The sequence below is a fragment of the Epinephelus lanceolatus genome, chromosome 18, assembly GCF_041903045.1.
Source record: "Epinephelus lanceolatus isolate andai-2023 chromosome 18, ASM4190304v1, whole genome shotgun sequence".
In the NCBI taxonomy this organism is placed as follows: domain Eukaryota; kingdom Metazoa; phylum Chordata; class Actinopteri; order Perciformes; family Serranidae; genus Epinephelus; species Epinephelus lanceolatus.
In genome coordinates this window covers 21,770,309-21,791,142 of record NC_135751.1, presented here as the reverse complement: position 1 = coordinate 21,791,142, position 20,834 = coordinate 21,770,309, and the positions used below count along the sequence as shown (strand labels likewise).

The 20,834-nt window shown below is 41.9% G+C and overlaps 1 protein-coding gene across 3 annotated transcripts in view; it reads right to left on the bottom strand.

Annotated features, from left to right (window-relative positions):
- Positions 1-20,834, bottom strand: part of col5a3a (collagen, type V, alpha 3a) — a 63,886-nt gene that overhangs the window by 28,194 nt on the left and 14,858 nt on the right. The window contains exons 5-23 of one of the 3 annotated variants that reach the window (XM_033644993.2): positions 14,145-14,267; positions 12,188-12,613; positions 11,249-11,368; positions 11,005-11,133; positions 10,862-10,915; positions 10,710-10,751; positions 10,201-10,263; positions 7,863-7,937; positions 7,458-7,541; positions 7,270-7,326; positions 6,901-6,954; positions 6,716-6,769; positions 6,551-6,604; positions 5,893-5,946; positions 5,599-5,652; positions 4,996-5,040; positions 2,347-2,400; positions 2,112-2,156; positions 335-388 (exon numbers count right to left, since the gene is read on the bottom strand). In XM_033644993.2, the coding sequence (XP_033500884.2) occupies positions 335-388; positions 2,112-2,156; positions 2,347-2,400; positions 4,996-5,040; positions 5,599-5,652; positions 5,893-5,946; positions 6,551-6,604; positions 6,716-6,769; positions 6,901-6,954; positions 7,270-7,326; positions 7,458-7,541; positions 7,863-7,937; positions 10,201-10,263; positions 10,710-10,751; positions 10,862-10,915; positions 11,005-11,133; positions 11,249-11,368; positions 12,188-12,613; positions 14,145-14,267 (1,641 nt within the window). The remainder of the gene's footprint in view (positions 1-334; positions 389-2,111; positions 2,157-2,346; positions 2,401-4,995; positions 5,041-5,598; positions 5,653-5,892; positions 5,947-6,550; positions 6,605-6,715; positions 6,770-6,900; positions 6,955-7,269; positions 7,327-7,457; positions 7,542-7,862; positions 7,938-10,200; positions 10,264-10,709; positions 10,752-10,861; positions 10,916-11,004; positions 11,134-11,248; positions 11,369-12,187; positions 12,614-14,144; positions 14,268-20,834) is intronic. The other 2 variants (XM_033644994.2, XM_033644995.2) reach the window with 2 other exon arrangements.

Genomic DNA, 20,834 nt, shown 5'->3' with positions numbered 1-20,834 from the left:
TGCAATTAGATTGTGAAAGACTTTTATATGCAAAAATGCTGGAAAAATTTCTAAACATGCAGAAGAACAAGCAAACCTTTGGCTGAAGTAAAAAAAACATAACAAACAGGATGTTTTTATGCCACAAAAACACAGAGATAAAGTGTGTGTGTGTGTGTGTGTGTGTGTGTGTGTGTGAGAGAGAGAGAGAGAGAGAGAGAGAGAGAGAGAGACTGTGTTCTTATGCAACTGCCTGTTTGCAAGTGATTGTGCATATTTGAAGCATGTCTATGACTTGAGTACATTTATAGGACGTGTAATGAGTGGATTAACTCCCATAGCGACAGTGCAGTACCTGTACTCCTGGATTTCCCTGTTGACCTGGGGGTCCAATCTCTCCAGCTGAACCCTAAAAACACAAAACACTGGTAGTCACACACTCTGTCTCCACATGATCTTTGTCATAAGTTCATTATCACATGACTGGTGAAAAAGTTCATTAGAGGGCCACACTAAGCCACTCCAGGTGATGTTTTTGTAGCTGAGATCAAAAACTGTTACCAACTAGGGATGAAACAATCACTGGTTTTATGATAAAATGTGGTAAAATTCCTGACAATTAGTACTGTATCACCATCCACACTGTTCTGTTGTGTGCTGGTGTTATGTGCAATACATGAAAGGCTGAAGTGCAATACTGTTATGTGTAGTCCATTTACTCTGGACTATTATTGTAAAACAACTTGTGCAGCTCCTAAGTCCAAGAAGAATTTCCTAACAGGAACATTAATGTATATTGCATCATCTTGTATTGAATCGTATCGTGTCGTATCTCATCGTATCATATCTCATCGTATCAAAATGTAATTATCACTAAAACCTTATTTGATTAACACACAAACTAATGGTAAATACTGTCCAGCATCAACCTGTGTTAGCAACAGTCTCCCAGATGCCAGCTATCTTTAATGCATATGCACATTTGATATGGTTTAATGTTTACATAAGTTATTGGCAGTGGTGAACCTAGGCTCTGGGGGGCCCTGACAAAGAAGCCAATGGAGGCCAAATTTGAACTTGAAATTGAAGATATTAACTCTTACCAGTTAAAGTGTACTTTATGTCAAGAATACTCATATATTTATACTGTAAACACTAATAACATATTAATGTAACAACTTCACATAATGAATAAAACCTTTAATAATAATTTCACACTAAATAACAGTTACGGCCTTAACGACAGTGAAATAAGTCTTGAGTGTGGAACAATATTTGTCTGTGTTACACTCGAGGGACTCAGCAGCTAGACTTTTATCCATTATCTGTGTTGGAGAGGCTGAGATTGTCACTATAATGAGAACAACTGGTCCACCTTAACGGTCCACCTTGAGGGAGGCTATCTTTGCATGCTAACTTTGGGGCTAACCCCCTTCACTGTGATCAGCATGTGGCAAGCAAGACATGGGAACTTGGCTTAGGACTTGAGGAGTTGTAACATTTATTCACTGGTAAATTGCCTAAACTGTACAAACATACACTGCTACATATTAATTCATATTCTCTGCTTTGGTCGCCACAACTTCACCATCACCATCACCGTAAAATTTTCTCTCTGCCTCTTTCTCTCTAGGGGCCCCATTAGGGTTTTCTTGGGGCAGCGGCAGCGCACTGAGTAATATCTTTATTAGAGGTAAAAGGGGGTTTATAGTGTCATTGGAAAATGTGCCAATATGAGCGGCTACTGGGGGCACCTTTTACCTAACTTTTTGGGGGGCCCAAATATTTGCCTGGTTTGCCTCTTCTCTAGGTGAGCCTCTGGGTATTGCCTATGTTGTTGTTATTTTAATGTTTATGCAGACAGAAAGTGCTGCTAGTTTTATTTGTGGTTTTCAATATAAAAAAAAATCTAATGAAATGATTTTAGTGTGTGTATCAGTACTCTTTAATACTGATAACCCTAAAAATTTTGGTCACTATTAACGTGATATTAAATTCTGACACCATTTCATCCCTATATACCCACATGCTCAATGTCATTTAATTACTTTTACATATATTGCAATCATCAGTGGTATATTATGACAGTTACAGGGGTGAAATTACGTGTTTATGAAAGTAGCAGGACTGACCTGGTTGCCCTTTGCCCCTTGTACTCCATCAGTTCCACGAATACCCTGACAAAATACAAGATTTCAGAAAACAAATGATAAAATGTCAAAGTTTGATGCAAAAATGAGACACAGTTTAAAAGCTTCCTTGTTTGTCTTCAGTGGCATATTGATAATTCCATGCACAAGAGGACCCTTTATAGAGTTGAAGAGACCGAATAGCTCTGATCGTGCAATCAAGGTGATGTTGACTTACCGGCTGGCCAGGTGGGCCAGGTGGCCCCCTTGGCCCAGCAAGACCCCGGGAACCCTGGAGACAAAACATAGCAAATAGTCAGCAGCTAACCTGCATTCATGATGAGGTTGGGTGAGGGTGGAATACTAAATCATAAATCAGAACTAAGGAGAGAGAGTGGAAAACAGGGAGAGACAAATAATATATTTTAGTGTGCGTGTGTGTGTGTGTGTGTGTGTGTGTGTGTGTGTGTGTGTGGGCGCATCTGGTTTTGTATGTGCTAGCTACAGAGACTGCACTAGCCTGTGTTTGCACGAGTGTGTTTGTGTGCTCTGTTTTTGTCAGCCTCCCTCTTTGTAGGCTGGCCAAGCCACCTGTTCCAAAGCCACATCTGTGATCTCCTGGGAAGTGATTGATATGGAAATATAATCATTCAGGCCAGGATTTTATCTCTTCCCTCTCCGACTCTCTCTCTTTCCTCTTTCCTCTCTCCATCTCTCTTATCTCTTTCACCACCAACCAAATTTCTGCCTCGCGTTTGTCTCTCTCGCTGCCTCACTTTTCCCATCGTTCCCTCTCTCTCCCCCTCTCTCATCAAAACAGCCAACTCCTCTCTTTTTCCGGTATATTTGTAGTTTAACACAGCTTTCCTAACATGTCTCATGGCACTCTATTTCTTCCTGCACTAGATGATCCATTTGGAGGGACAGAACCCTGCTGAGCCCCAGCCTCACCTACTGGGAGAAAGATAGAGTGTGAGTCATAACCAATCAACCAGTGTTCACCGCAGAGCTACACAGAAAAGATGACAGCTTCTTCTTCAGTGCTTCAAGAATCTCTGTGGTTTCTCTATGATCCAGATTTAGTTTGCAGGTAGAGTCTGTATGACAAATTTTGAATATACATATTATGCACATTATGCAATGGTATATTCTTGTGTTCAAGCTGTGCATCTTTTCCCAGTGACCTTTTCTTGCTTACTGCTAGGATGAACAATGTGGCAGTATTTCATTAATAAGGTTTTTTTATATATATATAACTGTATATTGTACAACACTCTGCAATGTTTCTGTTGTTTTGTACATGTACAGTATGAGCAGTAGATTTTGTACTTGTGTAAGATATTTTGTGAGATTTTGGCTGAATCTTCTGCTTGAGCTTAAATCTAGTGATCTCCTATAATCCCCTCATGGTTTGTCGTGGAAATCATTTGATTCTGTGATTCTATATACTAAGAATATTTTTTGTCTGAGAACCCAAAGCAAAGACAGGATAGATATATCCAGGGCTTCCACACATTTCCATGGACACAATTTCAATACTTTTCCATGACTTTTCAAGGACCCATAAGAATTTTTTCATGACCATTTACAATGTATATAAAGAACAGAACCGTATAGTACACTTTACATTAAATGTTATTTATTTTATTATAGGCAGACCGCTGACTTGGAGCAGTAGAGCTCAAATTTTGTGATACCATTTAAAAGTAGTAGTGGGGCATAAGTATAGAGACTTTGGGATTTATGAGCCTACATCAATGATACTGACGGCCCTTGATAGGGTGCTGGGTGGCCCCCTCAACCATTTCTTATTTCCCAATGAAAATAAATTGATTCATACTCAAATTCTTTTGTACTTTTAATATAAATAAGACCGTCAGGGTGCATTAAAAAAAAGGATAAAATAGAACTTCTTTATTCAAAAAATTGCCAGGAGAGGATCCCCTAACCTCCCAGAAAGAGGTCCAGTCTATGCCCCAAATGTCCTCAGTTCCCAGAAACAACCCTGCGTACACCTAACCTGTCTGGGGCTCCTGCATCTAGCCCCTGGCCTCCTGTCATTTTGCAAAAGGGGCCCCTCAGGCAAAGCAAGTTGAGTATTCCTGATCTAAATGTTAAATCATGCTGTCACAACATTACTTTTATTGCCTCACTTGCCTAAACGTTATTCAAACAATTCAAACTAAAACTCTGTGCAGCACGGTGGTGCAGTAGTTAGCACTGTCGCCTCACAGCAAGAGGGTTTCTGGTCTAAACCCGAAGTGGGGGGATTGAACACGGGGTGGGGGAGCCCTTCTGTGAGGAATTTGCATGTTCTTCCCGTGTCAGACATGCACTTCAGGGTAGTCTGTGACTATAAATTGGCCGTAGGTGTAAATGTGAGCATGAATAGTTGTCTGTCTCTATGTGCCCTGCGATAGTCTGGTGACCTGTCTAGGGTGTACTACGCCTATCGCTCAATGCCAGCTGGGATAGGCTCTAGCAACCCCGCGACCCCTAACAGGATGAGCGGTTACGGAGAAAAATTAATGAAGATTAAAACTCTATCTAACCACAGCTCCAGCTAGCTGGAATACACAGAGATAGAGATGTAATACAGGGAAAAAATAAAGAAAAAACAGAAGGGGGTAAACAAAAATTCACGTATCGATGCATATTAGAGCTACATTACATAGCTACGTGGAAGGTTATTGACAGAAGATAATTGTAACAATTAACTGCATTAAACACAACAAATTTCCACAACTTTTCCAGGATTTCCATGACCATGGGAGCACTGCATTTCCTCTACAGTCAATATCTTTAATGTTGCAAAACAATAAACATTAGATATTGCATTATGTGCATTACACTGGAGCATTATATCATTCAAGATGTGGTTACTCACAGGTTCGCCAGGTTGCCCTCTTGGCCCGACAGGCCCCTCAGATCCCTAAAATATAAGACGGAAACAGATTCAACACATACATCTCATGCACCTCTCTAAGTCAACCTGAGGCGTGGATACATTTATATCCCCACAGACATAATCTGTGAAAATAGCTCATTAAAGAAATTCACTGCCTGACAGATAAGGCTCAACTATCTTCGAGCAAAGACTAATAGACCGCTCTCTCAAATTTCCCCCGCCCGCCTGCATGGATTGATACTATCTTGACAGAGCTTCTATCTTTCATATTTTCAATTCTGTGTCAGGGATGCGCTGCATAGCTTTCATGTCTTTTGCAAATTTTGATACTGAATGAACTCAGGCCAGCGTAACCGAATTAAAAAATATTTGAGAGTGTATGACTTCATTCAGCAAAGCCTGCTTTGATCCGTGGTGCTTTACCATGCAAATGGTTTGTAGAATTGATTCACTGATCTGGAAAGGTTTTCCCTTTTAACCTTGTGTGATGGAAAAATTAGGATAAAACAAAGCACTGCTGCAGGATGTGTTTTCTAGGCTTTGTTTGCTTCAAGTATATTTTGTAAAGTACTGTGCACTCACCTTTTCTCCTGGCTCTCCGGCAGGCCCAGGAGGACCCGGCTTTCCTCTGTCCCCCTACAAGATAAAAGCATTAGCCGCAAGCCTCAAGATATTCTGTTTATAGCAGAGCAGAATCCAGCAGATGCTTTTCGGTGTACACTGTCATCACAGAAATCACAATCATCATGATCACAATGTGCAAATAAACACCTGCCATATGAGGTGTTAGGTAGTCATGCATGCCGTGTTAGCGTGTTATTGCCTGTATTACTGCATAAATACAGTCACAATGCTAAGTTACCAAATCTTACTCACTCTGTGTCCCTTGTTTCCTGGGAGACCTGGCAGGCCGTCAAAACCCCTGTCACCCTGAAAAGTAATAGAGAAGCAAGTGCATTAAACCCTGAAACACACACACATACGGTAATGTGTAAACATTAGCAGAATTGTACTGAAAGTCTCCCCTGGCAGAGCCTCGGCCATCTGCTCTGAGTATGTGTTGGGGAGAGGGAGCTTTCAGATTAGCTGTAGGTCTGCTAAAATGCTGCTTTGACTGATAAAGACTCTGCTGTTCTGTCAGACCCGGCATCAAGGGAGCCTGATTTATTTGCTAAGCTCTTCCTGCAGCTGTTAGGTATTGAGTTGCCTTGTTGTCAATACATATAATAAGCTGTGGGCTGCCGGATACCTAGAGGCTTACACTTGCAAGTGGAGTTCGTTATCATACAAGACCTTGCTGCCTAAACACTTGTGGTATTGTTCATGGAAACAGGAAACTGAATTCAAGGAAACTCAACACCACACATAAGCAATATGGTCTAACAACTGGCAATGTACTTTCACACAAGACACAACTATTAACTAATATCCAAATAAGCCATGAGGACGTTAACACATAACAATCTGTGGGCTCTTCATGCAGCTCAATTAGTTGAGATTATCAGTACTGCAATGCAGTTTAGTGAGAGCTTACCTTGGAGCCAGTTTCACCTGGAGCTCCACGGCCTCCGTCTGCTCCCGCACGCCCCTACAAGATTCACCATTCAGTTAAAATAGCTTCATGGTACATCAGCCACAGTATGCTTTTAACACAATATGCATTTTCCATGGGAAACCTGCAATACTCGAGATATCTCACCCTCTTTCCTGCCTTTCCATTAAGTCCTTGAGGGCCTGGCAACCCTTGTGGTCCCTATATGAGAAAGGACGAGAGCAAGCCAAATGGAGAGAGGAATAAAAGGGAAGGGCAAAAGAAAATTAACAGTAACAAAAAAATGGGATGATGGAAGCCACTAATGCGGTAAATATAATGGTTGGCCTTACAGGAGGGCCATTTTCTCCGCTGTCTCCTTTGAGCCCAGTAGGACCTGGAAGTCCCTGCAAAATAAATTTAAAAAAAATCATTAAAGCATAACATGATGGACAGGAGCGATTCAACTCAAATTCAGCACTGATCAAACACAAAACAAATGAGCTGAGAACAGACCATCTTAAAAATCTGTTCATTTTTGCAACCCTGCAGTGATTTCACAAGCAATTTGCACATACTGAGCATGCATATTGATGTAGTTAAGATGGGAGGGAGAGAGTAGAGCTTGTGCCCAGTCAGGCAGAATGTGAAGTTCAGGTTAAAGGTTGTGGGAGCCCTTGAGGTATGATGCAAATCTGGTCAAGGTCAGGGGAGTGTCTTACCAGTGGGCCTGGTCGCCCTGCAAGACCCAGCGGACCTGGAGGTCCCTTCATTGACAGCTGGGAGAAAAACACAACTGGGTGGTTAATGTACACTTCACCAGATACCTTCTGACTTCTAATATGCAACTATTTGATTTTCATACAGCAACAACTGATGACACTAAAGTATGGGTTTCTGTAAAGTGTACCTGGGCCTGTTGCAGGATGGCCTGTGCCTGCGCCTCTTGGGGAGACACCACTGGTCCCTTCTGGGAGTCACCGCCAAACTGGAACTGGAGGTAACAAAAAAAACAGGAATCAGTTCCCACTGCAGGATTCCCCAGATGTAAATGAAGTTCAATCACACAGCCCCCCCTTGTGGTCGTGCCACTACACCACACTGGGAAAAAAAAAAGTGCTTTGTGTGTGTGTGTGTGTGTGTGTGTGTGTGTGTGTAGGTGTGTGTGTAACTGTGCGTGTGCATGTAAAAGTGCTTTGTGTGTGTGTGTGTGTGTGTGTGTGTGTGTGTAGGTGTGTGTGTAACTGTGTGTGTGCATGTGTGTGTGTGTGTGTGTGTGTGTGTGAGCATGCATGTTTCTCCTTTAAGGTCTTACTGGTAGCATCAATAGCGATCCTGGAGGACCTGGAATCCCATCAACCCCAGCAAGACCAGGACGTCCTGGGGGACCCTGAAAAGAGAGGTCGGGGAAAGAGATAAACATCAGCTACTGTGTGGGTGATGTGTATGTGTGTGTGTGTGTGATAGAGAGAGAGACAAAGAGAGAGAGAGAGAGAAAAAGAGAGAGGGGGGGTCTAAACGGAGAGAAAACAGCCCTGCAACCTAATCACTGTAAAAACAACCTTTGCTCCATTTCCACAGGGCATGTCATACACGCGCGCGCGCACACACACACACACACACACACACACATACACACTACCTTATCTCCTGTTTACACTCTGTAAATTTCCATTTTAACAAGTCATTTAACGCAGCATTGAGTAATTAAGATTGTGTTCGTCAGATTACTGTAAAGTTATCTGATAAGTATTCAAATCGGTAAGATACATTCTTCTACTGGGACAATATTTTATGGATGAAGGGTAATTTTCTTGGTTCTGCCTTTTGTCAAATAATTGACACAAGAAGTTTATGGCACAAGTGAAGCAGAAGTGGAAAGATGCTTAATCATCTAACCTTACTGGTGAACATTTTATTTGATTCTTTAAAAAACATATATATAATAATCTTCAATATGCATTAAAATTAGTTCTAGTAAACCACACAGCAGGTTTATGATTTTTCACCTGAAGCACTGAATGTCTACAGGATGTCCTCATAAGTGTTACATGAATGCTTAAAGACATGAGCTAATGCATATGTGTCAATCACTGCTCAACATGCTTAAGTGTGTTATGAGTCACATGCCACTGCAAGAACAAAGGAAGAGCTCCTTCTGTGCGCCTTTGGCTACTTCACACGTAAAACTCACAGTACCTGTGTGTCAGGAGGACCTGGAGGCTATTGCTGCTGTTATAGTTATACTAGCCTGTGCAAATGGGCATCATGTATTTGTTGAATAAATTGTGCATAAGTGATTTGTTTTGTAGGCTTTTAAAACAATCCTATAAATGAATGTTTGGGAATAAATCTATGATAGTGAGGGCAAGACTCAGTATATATAATACATGAAGAAGCAGTGTAGTCCTTTGTTTTGTGTACTTTTTCAGAGCAAAACTTGATAGTGATTTATATTCATGCTTTTTTCAATGCCATGAGAGATTATTTGTGGATATTGCATTTGCTCATCCTTTCCTCACTTATTGATATCACTGTCAGATTCTAGGCCTCTCCTGAATACTATTTTTGGGGCTTCGAAGATTCAGTGAGAATTATCTATGAATATTCCAATTTTTTTTTGCCGGGGGGCAACACAAGCTATCACACTTTCCACAAACTTGCTGCCATTATTTATATACTTTGCTAATATTGTAATTATGAGTCTAATAATAGACAAGAACTTTAGGGACTTCAAGGATTTTAAGGATTTTCCTTTATACCAATTAGCCCCATAAAACCAAATTTACTCTCATGTAAGCATATAAACAAATTAATCTAAAAGACAGACTGTAGCCTGTGCCAGTGTTGGATAATGCTGGATTACTATTTCTTTGGTGTAATGCCATAGACTGTAAAAATAATGGACGTAGCTACCATGACGAGAGGCGAGAGGCTAGTGCTGTGAAAGAGCGAGGGGCTGATCTGACTGAGAAGCCTTGGACATTGTCATTGTCACTCAAAGCAGCCCGCCCTTAATTATGCATAAATTTAAGCCTCAATGATATGTAAAATGGTGAGGAATAATAATAATAAGAAGAAGAAATACTGATTTGGACGTTAGTTACCACGGCAATGGTAGAAGCCTCTAAGCTTTGAAGCATTCAGTCCTATTTGATTCAGTGATATCCACCATAATTGAAGCAGATTTCATCTTAGGAAACAAAATAAAGACTTATCTGTTATGTGGGCTGAACCTGAACTTTAAATAGCTCCTAAAGCGTGTGCAATGACTGAGGGTGATGAGCTTGTAAGCCATAACTCTGCATGGTAATAAACTGCCATCAACATCTTTGCAAAGTGAAATGATAAAAAACATCAACAACAGGGGAATGACAGAGCATCTGTCAGTGTGTGTGTGAGTGTGTGTGTGTGAGTGTGTGTGTGTGTGTGTTCAACTGTGATGATTCACAGACAAATACACGTATCTGAGCAATCCCCCACACACACACACATACACACACAAAAGAATCAGGTCAAACGTGTGAGTCAACATCTGTCCCTGAAGTCCAGCAGGTTCACTTCAGGACTGGACATGTTTCAATGTGAGGTCATAGTGGAAACCACAGCTCTGTGAAGGGGTCAGACCGGGTCTGCGCCAAAGTCACACTCACCAATTCACCAGGATCTCCCCTGGGTCCTGGAGGGCCTGTTGGTCCCGCTGGGCCAGCAAGCCCCTGTGAAAGAAACAGTCGCAGCACATAAACAAACATCATAGAACACTGCCATATTGTGGCTTAGTTTTCAACAAAATGATCATCGTCTTCTATCATATTCTAACGCCCCAAATGCTTGACAATAATCTTTGTTTTTTTATTTAATGTAGTTTTGAATGAAAATATTTTCACTTCCTTGTTTCACCAGTCTTTCATAAAGTTCCATTTTGCATTGCATTATAGTGCAGGGGTGTATTTTTAGGGTGGTCACCTCTGAAAACCCTGCTTCCTTTTCTAAAAACACCACATTGCATCCTGATGGCTAGAATCCAAAATTCTCAACATTTTGCACCACATCTTGACAGTGCCTGCTTGTATTACAGTATGCCACATCCTGTATAATAACCAGGGAAAAATCACTGTCAAAATTTCCATTTTCCTGTGTGTTCAAGCAGTGCATAGCATACCTGTGGTCCTGGGAGACCTGGGGGTCCTTCAACTAATGTACCCTGAAAATAAGCACAGGTGAAATGAGATGCACATTCAGAGAGTATCAACTCATTGGCACAGTCATAACAAAAGTTACTGGGCTATTCATTAAGTGTTTCTAGTAGCTCACCGGCTCAATAATAGCTTGTTCTCCCTTCTGGCCTTTCTCTGCTCTGAGTCTAGCCTGAGGAGGAGAAACAGATGAATAGATGTTAGAAATCACTTGACTCAGGCAATTGAAGACGTGACCACTCACTTGATGTGTGAGTTCACCTTGAGATTTACCTCTCCATCCCACGTCTCTGCTCTTTCCCGCTCTGCAAACTCAAAGCTGTCCTCGTATAACTCGTACTCTTCATATTCTGACTCTGTGTCGTTCTTGTAATCTTCATATTCGAGAATCTGTTAAGAAATGGAAAAAAAAAAGAAATTCCATTCAGGTGCGTTGCGTACCAAAATAACCTCTTAGTGTTTTGTGCTAGGGTGGAGACATTTCTTGCATTTGCATTTAACCTACCTCATAGTCAGTAACATTCGGGCCCACTGTTACCGTGGAAACTGAGAGATCATCATAGAGGTCTTGGTAAAGGTCATTTTCATGCTCCTCCATCACAGGCTTCTTCACTGGCTTGTCCTCCTGCAGGCCAACACACGGGCTTAAATGAGTCACAGCAAAAATGAACCCAGGGACACTGAGCTCAGCTCATTAGCACCCAGCACTTCCAAGTAAAGGCACATTTTGTGATGCACGATATGAATGTTAGCAAAACAGGTGGATTTCACGGGATTGTGTTGATTATCCAGGATACAGGTTGACAGGTGTGCAGTTAATTACAACACTGGAGTGTAATTAGCTGATGGACTACATCAGAATCATGTCGCAGCATGGCAGAGACTGCAGCAGCTACAGAAACAGCAAGAGCATGAAGAATTAGTTTACTTGGCAAATTAGCAAATAATAAAAATGAAGGAAACGTACACAAACACTCCCTGTTTGATGCAGAGGGAAGTTAAAAATTGCTTGGATTTAAAAAAAAAAAAAAAAAAGATGAAATGGCAAAATCATAATTTAAAAGACTGAGATCTGAGTATATATTCACATTGAATGAACTGGAGACACAACACTCTTTCTGTAGGTTCAAATACAGGAAGATATATACTGTATGTACCATGCATACCATACTTTTTGGATATATGGTATGCATGTACTGCAGCATGTTCTACAAAAACACACGGTCATCAAAAATGTCTCATTTAAGATGCATTCTCCATGTTTTCTGGTTGGGATGTAGTAGAGGTGATGATTAGGATGGTGCTGGTTAGTGGCGGTGGTAAGCAACTGGAGAGGGAAGAGGTGCTCTCTATGGTTAGGGAGTATTAGGGATGTGATTGGTTAGAACTGCAAACTGCAGGAGGGGGTTTGGGGTAAAGGGCATCTACAAGTATACTTGTCTACCTCCTCGGTAACCTTTGATTCAGGCAATGCACTGGGCATCACAGTGGGGACCTCAGCCGTAGAATCAGGCTCATGTGTGGGCATCTCCATGAAGGTCTTGTCGAAGACTTCAGTGGGGCTGACAGATTCTACGGTGCTCTTAATTTCTGGCAACTCTGTGGGCCGAAAAGGTTCTTGGGATAGATACTCAGGCAGTGTTGTGGATACTCTGAGGTAGCCATCCTCAAGACCCTCCTCTTGGTGTTTTTTCTTTCTGGATCCCTTCCTTCCCTTGCCCTTGCCCTTGCCTTTGCGTTTGCCTTTGCCTTTAGAGCCCTTGTCCCTCTTCTTTTTGTTCTTTTTGCCTTTTCTGTCCTTTTTGGAGTTTTCCTTTGGCTCGTCGGGCTGGTCACTTTGCTTCAAGGCATCAGACCCAAGTTGAGAGTTCTTTTATGAAAAAGGGAATGCAAGATGAGGGCACATGTGGAGGATGGAGAAACAAAAACAAACACTCTTGTGAATGATAATACAATAAGGGAAATAGCCCGCAACAGTAAAGTCCTGTGACACCCTTATAGGGTGAGACACCTACTGTGATTTCCACTGAGCTGGCAAAAACCTACAGCAAACACGAAATGAGAAGGGACAAACAAATGTAGAGCTGTTTCCTCCTCATGCATACAGAGGACATATTTGCTTGAGCGATCAGGGGGTCACGCTGTCTGTGATCCTACAGAGGTGCTAATTCTCAGTGTGCTCTGGCAAGTGGGCAAATATGGGTTGAGTCATTCGTCAGTGATGTCCACTGCGTGTCAGTGATATGAATGGCCTCTGCCTGAAAATGACACTGAAGGCCCAGTCTGTGAAAGACATCAATGACGTGATTTAGATCCACTTGTAAACAAGGTCAGTGTGTAAGAGAGAATGATGGGAAGTAGGTCAGTGGGGTGACAGATGTTGACATGCTCTGGATTCGGAGCTCATTGGTCAGCTGTAGTTCTTTAAAAGCCAGCTGGATGGCTATCGGAATGGCCTCACACTATCATTAATGGTCCATCTCTAGAGCATAATCAATGATCAGGCGCATACATTTGCGTGCAGACATGTCCTCACACGGGAGTGCACGGATATGATTCTACACACGTGGAGACATACATAAAACATTTAAGTGTTCGGTGAAAACTGTGTACTCCTTGAAGCCCAGCCACACACACACACACACACACACACACACACACACACACACACACACTCACATCTGCCTTTTTTTCCTCTGGCTGCCTCCTTCCTCCTTATCTCTATCTTTCACACACCACCAAAGAAATATACAGTAATTCATATCCATGATTGATTCAATTTTTTATGCACGCCTAGAGGAGGGGAAGAGCTATTATATCATGTATAAGTTATAGGCTCCTGGCTCTGTGTATGTGTGTGTGAGCACCTGACCTTAAGAATGCTCCACTGCTGGCTGCATTTGAAAGAAGACACTCACTTGTTTGACTGATGGCCTTTCTTGTCTTAATCTCTCAAGTCTCTTTTTGCAAACACTCAGTACATTTGCACTGAACTCAGACCTCTTCTTGGCCCAGGCTGCTGGCTGCTTGTAAATCACACGAGTCTTAGGGACACATAGCACTATTGATAGGCATGCTTGAGCTCCTTTTACTGGTTGGCTGTGAAGCAAGGGCTTCTGCAGGCTCAGTTTAGCAGCCAGAAGTACATGATATGTCTTAACATGTGTGGCAGAAGTAAAAGCTCATCATGTTTCTTAAAACTTTTTTTTAAAACATAGGACCTCTAAGGAAATGTGGAAAACACAATAAAACAATAGAATGACTTGAGATACAAATACAGTATATGATCATGTCTGCAGTGTGTTTGCACTTAAAGCTTGCTTCATGTATTAGAACTGCATGAAGATTTACATGTGTTTTTCCAGTGGGCATTGCCACCTCCTGCTGGTGGCAGTACTGACCTCCTGCAGGACCAGTGCATGGCTGTTGTAGGGTAAAACAGATTCACAGTCTGGTATGTAGTTTACACAGTAGTTGGCAGCGGCCTGAGGGTCCTCCAGAATCAGTAGTTGCTGAATATCTCCCTGAAATAAACCAGAAAGCAAACAGAAATGTGTGTCTTGTTATAATGCCAGGCATACAGAAGAAGAAATGCTCAGTGGAGTGCTGACAGAAACATATAGCAGCTGCTATACTGTATAGTGGAGAGATATTTCAACAGCCAGAATGCTGAACCTGTAACAACACACCATAGACATTATGAGAGCGACAAAACTGGCCACAGATATAAAGCAAAGTATAATACAGTAGCATCATCAGGCTGTCACAACTTGTACAGTTGCTACGGATTATTGCTTCTGTGTTCCCATAACTCCAGCAGGGGCCTGATTGTGTACACGAAACAGTCAAATAGTTCTTTCTCACCCCCCTGTCAGGACCTTTAACTTCCCATCCTGCCCTGGAGGCGTAGCCAGTGTGTATATACAAACATGCACAGAGACAACACTGCTGGGCCCTGCAGCACTAAGCCCAGAGCCTCTGTTAGCTTTAATGGCCTTCTATACAGCATCACTTTTGTCTTCGGTCCACATTATGTTAGAGTTTTTCTCAATTGCTTTGGCACAATTCTCAAGTGATGATGAATATTTTCAAAACATGTGCAGACCTCCAAATCACAGAGCAGTTGTTCACGACAGATTTGAATTTGTCACTCTTTTAAACAAATTGCAAATGTTTTAGCACATCCATGCAAACGAGTTACTTTGCACAATTACTCATTGAATATATCTTGCTGATCAAAACTGATGAAGTTGCCTCTCAGTTAAAAAATTGCACTCACCAAAACATGTATCAAATCTTTCATTGTGTAAGTCATCACATGCAAAATATTCCATTCGTCAAAATCTGTCATTGGTTTCAAATCCAAATGTCTCTGCCTGCTGCAATGGATGCTGCTTTTGATCAAATCACAGCAGAACCTTGCAGGAGATGGTATTTTCCCTTGCATGCAGGAGGATTTTCCCCCATGCAAGGAAAGATATCAGGTGTGATGTCGATGAGAATCTGTAGCCAGACAGAAAGGAGCAACAGGACATCCAGAGAGGTGGAGTCTTTAGTGTGTGGAGCACATGAGATTTATTGTTTTATGGTGTTAGGCTGTAAAATATTTTGCTTTTTGTATTGATGTGTTTTTGTATTACACTGTGCTGTGTAAGTTTTCTGTTTCACTTTTAACTTAAACTTTAAACTTTCACTTGTCCCCTAAGGACAATAGGTCTGTGCAGCAAGACAGATACAGAGCCATAAAAAATGTCTGCACAGGGTGTGTCACAGAGGGAATGCTCTTAATGTTATGGATTTGGGGAAAACACCAGTGGTCTCAAATTGACCTCCCTAACACAAAGCCAGACGTGACTTGCTGCAGGTTTCTGCATGAGCATGCTCCCTTCAGTTTTACTGTGATGTAAGACTAATATGAGGACCATCTCCAGGGTCCACTGCCACACTGTCAACACATCTGAACATTTTGACCACCTCACAGTGCCAAAGGAGCTTTTTTTGAGGGCACTGACTTTTTATTTGAGACAATAACTTTTGAAGCATGAAAAAATGTTTTAGGGGAGCTATGGTATTGTGCTTTACCTTATACGCTGTTTTAATAAATGTACCTGGGGCTTTAAGAATGTTAACACTTTTTCAAGAAATGAGCCAAAGCCACTGAGAGAGACTGTATTACTATTTCTAGTTGAAAACATTTAAAAAATGAACTAACAATGTGTGTAAAGAAGTAACAGTTTTGACATTATGTCAAAAACATCTGTGTATTGTAAGGCGGCATGGTGGTTTAGTGGTTAGCACTGTCGCCTCACAGCAAGGGGGTTCATGGTTCACTCCCAGGAGGGAGCCCTTCTGTGTCCAAAGACATGCAGGTTGGGGACTGGTGACTCTAAATTGGCCGTAAGTGTGAATGTGAATGTTAATGTGTGAATGGTTGTCGACCCATCCTGTCTCAGAATACCACTTATAACTGGGAAAGTGATACTGAGTCACTGCAATGTTCAGTCTGCCCTCAGTCCAACATGGGAGGATGAAGTAGAGCTACATTCCCCCCAATTGAAGTGATTTACACTAAAAAGAAGTACAACAAGAGTGATTAAACAATGGTGTGGCTTTTCAGGTCAGTGTTTCCCCTACCATTATATTAGGGTGGTGAATACGGTGAAGAAGAAATGTTCCGATGTTTAGTTCAATGTACAATTCAAACAATTGTTATACTATTGACTGCTGTCATTAAAGAAACACATGAACACCATGATTCCTTTAAGTGTTTGTGTCAGTGTTTAATAACTAATGACTGTAAATTAAGATTGTATGGACCCATTAGTAGACTGGTGAAATGCTGCCACCTATTTCTTTGGGGCACGTGGCCGGGTATTAAACATTACACCTTTAAAGTACAAATTTGTCAGTTGTCAAGCAAAATACCAAATGCCAACTGTTAAATATTACAACAATAACCAATTAAGACAACAGTGTTAACGCAAAATGTTCGGTTTAAGTGAGCTGGGATGGGCATTTTTCATTATTTTTTTGCATTTTACATGTTGAATAATGAAAAACAATATATCCAAAAGCCCCACTGATAGTGAAAATAACTGTGAGCTGCAGGGCTAATTCTCTGAGACACGGGTCAGAGAGTAATTCAATATAAACAAAATGCAGGCAGCCCCATGGCACAGTGTCTGACAACATTTAGATTGCATCAACGATAAGAATCTATGTCACTGACAGGCCATTGCAAACATATTGCTGGGTGAAATGTTATCCAGGGACAGCTGGGCAGCCAGTTGTGATAAATCAAGTCAGATTAACAGCTTGATGTTTTGGTAATTATAGTCCCATTGTAATCTCTTTAATTGGGCTTTAGAGGCCAGAGGTGAAACAAATCATAACATATCGTTTCTCCGTTACCCACCACCAGCTCATATATCTTCAAATACAGCTCATGCCTTATCAGCATTGCAATTCAGCACAAAGTCTGGATCACCATACAGAAAACTGTGAATCTAGGAATAACTGTGGGCAGTATGCTTTCATGTGTGACACCAAACATGAAAGGAGCTGTGATCCAGTTATACTTTTTCTTCCTGTTTCAGCCAAAAGCCAGTGTCAAGCCAAGGAAATTATTGCACTCTAAGGTGAGAGACAGAGAGAAAGAGTGCGAGAGAAAGGCAACGGGGAGTTAATCCAATCTAATCCAATCTCAATTTGAGATCAAAGGCAACACTTTCACAGAGAAGTTTTCCTGTTTTTCTTGCCTAGCGGGGGCTCTCTCCTCTAGAAACACACAGCGAGCAAAGTGCTGCCCAAAATCATGTGTGTGCTGCCATTCTCCATTTAGGACGGGGCAAGGGCATCTGAAGAGGACATGTGAGGATGTGCTGAAAAGGAAAGCACCTCAGCTGAATCCACAAACTTTCGATGGCTCACAAACATCCCGCACGAGGTCACACATGGCACCGCTGGCAAAGGTTCATTAGTGTTTCACAGAATGACCCCTTTGCTTTCCCCTGCTGTCTGCAAAAAGGTGTCTGGTGCCAGCTAACCAACAGTCATACTGCTTTGCCAAATCACTAACTAACTAGACCTATGAGCTGCTGTCCACTCATTGGCAGTGCTTTAATCAGATCTCAATCTCTGAGAGATAACTTGGCTCTTGTGTGAGTCACAACCTCGTGTGGGTGAAGGAGCAACAAGCTCACCGTAATGAATCAGCATTTTGATGCTCCTCATTTGCTTAAAATGCAACAGATGCTCATGACTAACCAAAAACATCTGACTACCATCAAACATTAGTCATTGCCAAGGCAAAAATATGACTTAAACAGACCTTGACCGACTTAATGTGCTTCCTCGATTTGTGTGGTAAATCGATGGGGTTGCTAAGAATTCAAATAAAGCTGCCCTTTAATGATATGCTTGACAGGTCTTAGTTTCAACACGCCTGTAACTGTGAGCCAAAAACATTTCTTATTTCAGGCACTAATCGAGATGGAAAGGATCTGTATTTCCTCACAAATAAATGTTGGGCTGGATCTTATCGAAGCAGTCAGCGTGTTGGAGGCACACACATGGGGCACACAGCCGCCAAGAAGGAGCACAACCAGACTTGTAGACAGTTTGATGTTTGCTTTAGTGCAAATGCAAGCAGAGTGTTGAGTTTAAACACCCAAACTTTTGCAATCATTTGTAGGGCAATCTGGAAGCAATAGAGACATTAGTGGCTGACCACGGTCCCCATGCTCCCACGCTGAGCTCCCACGCTGGGAGAACTAGGCCGGAACACCGGCCTCCTCCCCCAGAACCAGGGCCTGGGAACAGAGGCCCAGAGGTCAGTCTGATTAATCTCTCCTCCCCTGGTACCAGCCTCGCCTGAGGTGCACAGCACTGATGCTTCGATATGCACAGTCAGACAAACATAGCTGTGAATGCATACTGTAAATACACACACTGAAACTCATATTTTGACATCACATGTATCAATAAAAAAATCTAAACCAGATGGTCATTTGAGGATTTTCCTCTTGCCCCACGGAAAACAAGACATTAAGACTTAATTTTAAATTAAATTAAGTGCACTTTGACACACATGACCACAACAACTACCTAAAGTGCATGGATTGGACTTGAGGATGGATCTAATCTCAAGGGGTTTTAGTCATCACTATAAATAATGTATCATCATCATCATCATCATATCTCTTCACATAGGACGCCGAATAAAGGCATGGGAGTGTTTTTGGAGTGAGGCCAAAGGTGAAACGCTCTCCATTGCTTCTGAAAAGGGAAATTTATAGAGCCCACAAGGAGAAACATTTCTTAACTGATGTGGGATATAAAGTAATTTAAAAACTGGAATGCCTGTCAGTGTCTGAGAGGGAAGGGTAGGAGGGAGCGGAGAGTAACTTATAGCATGGGAGGGGTAGCTGAATTTATAGGTCATAGGGAAGGTAAGGTTAATGTGTGGACGAGGTTAAGAAGGTAGTTACTGACTATACTCACAAAACCCAAAGGCAGTAGGTGATTACTTGTCAGGAGGACATCTGGTTTTCTCCTGGAGAAAGTGAAAAAGCTGAGGTTTCTGTCTATTAGGCCAACAGGGAGTAACAACAACCCTCCCTCTAAGTTTAACAGTATGTTCCCTTTTGCAAACTGTGGGGTATTCTTAGGACACTGAGGGGAGAGAGGGTTGGGAAGATGGTCATTTCTCTAAACTCGACTGTACCTTACACTTCTGTCTGTCTTTCCTTTTCTTTCTTGCTCCTTTGCTGAGCAGAGACAGAGCCCTGAGGGCATGACAGGGGAGGGGGCTTGAGATGATCTCTATTTCATGCTGTGGGCAAAAGATCTAGAGTGGAGCCTCATTTTGAATGACAATGGAGCCAGGGTTGCATATTGTCATGGGTAGCACAGAGAATGACTTATGACAATAAAGGTTACAGATGAGGGAAGGAGGAATTGGAACCAGTCCTAGAGCTTAGTTTGAATCCACTTGCTCTATTTGTCCCAGCATATTGATACACGTGTGTCAACAAACAGTATTCCAATACTCCAATAACTGTATGTCAGCTTCCAAAAAGATGAAATTATCATATTTTTCAGATAGACGCAATTTGGAAAGACTTACAAGTCCGGTGTGTAGGATTTAGGGCCATCTATTGACAGAAACTGTATATGATTTTCATTTCTGTATTAGTAATCACCTAAAAATAAGAATTGTTGTGTTTTCGTCACCTTAGAATGAGCCGTTTATATCGACATATGGAGCAGATCATCTTCCACAGAGTCTGCTATGCTGCTTTACAGTAGCCCAGAATGGACAAACCAAACACTAGCTCTAAATAGGGCCATTTGCACTCTAGCGTCAGCCACCCTTGTCACCTACATGTTAAGCACACTGAAGGAGTTTCAGTTCTGTAACGTCACTACTAGATGCCACTAGATCCTATACCAATACCTTTAAGTCACAGCTTTATTTGTGATACACATCTCCTGCTTCTCAGTGATGTACAAAAGCCCAACATGTACAAGAAGCAGGTATTTTTACTGCAAGAGGATGAGTCCTAACCATCACAAGACATGACCAAACAACAGGTGCAGACTGGCCATCAGGAAGTTTCCCGGACCCATGAGGGTCTTTTTTCCCAACTCTGCCATTATACACACTATGGTAACGCCTTATTTTGAAAACCAGATGTAGTCACACGTATTCTTCTGCTAACTTTGCCAAGTCACTCACTAGCTGTCCTCGTCAGCTTGATTGGGGCTGTTTGAATGCATTTACCATGACTGTCGGAATATGAGAGCACTACACTTGTAGCTTTGGCTGATTTGACCACAAAGATGCAAGTGACGGCTGGCTTGACTGCAGCTATTTTTAGAACATGCCCTGCGGGCGACTCATTGGCTCCCTGCAGGTCACCAGGTGCTCTCAGGGCACCGTGTTGGCTTCCACTGCATATAAGGCATATAATATTTGTTAAACACTAACTCAGTGTAAATACAGTGTGCTTTGTGTTAGTATATAGTGTGACTACTGTGTGCTCCGGTGGATAGAGTCTGCTGGTTTTAATTTAGTTTTGTATTTAAAC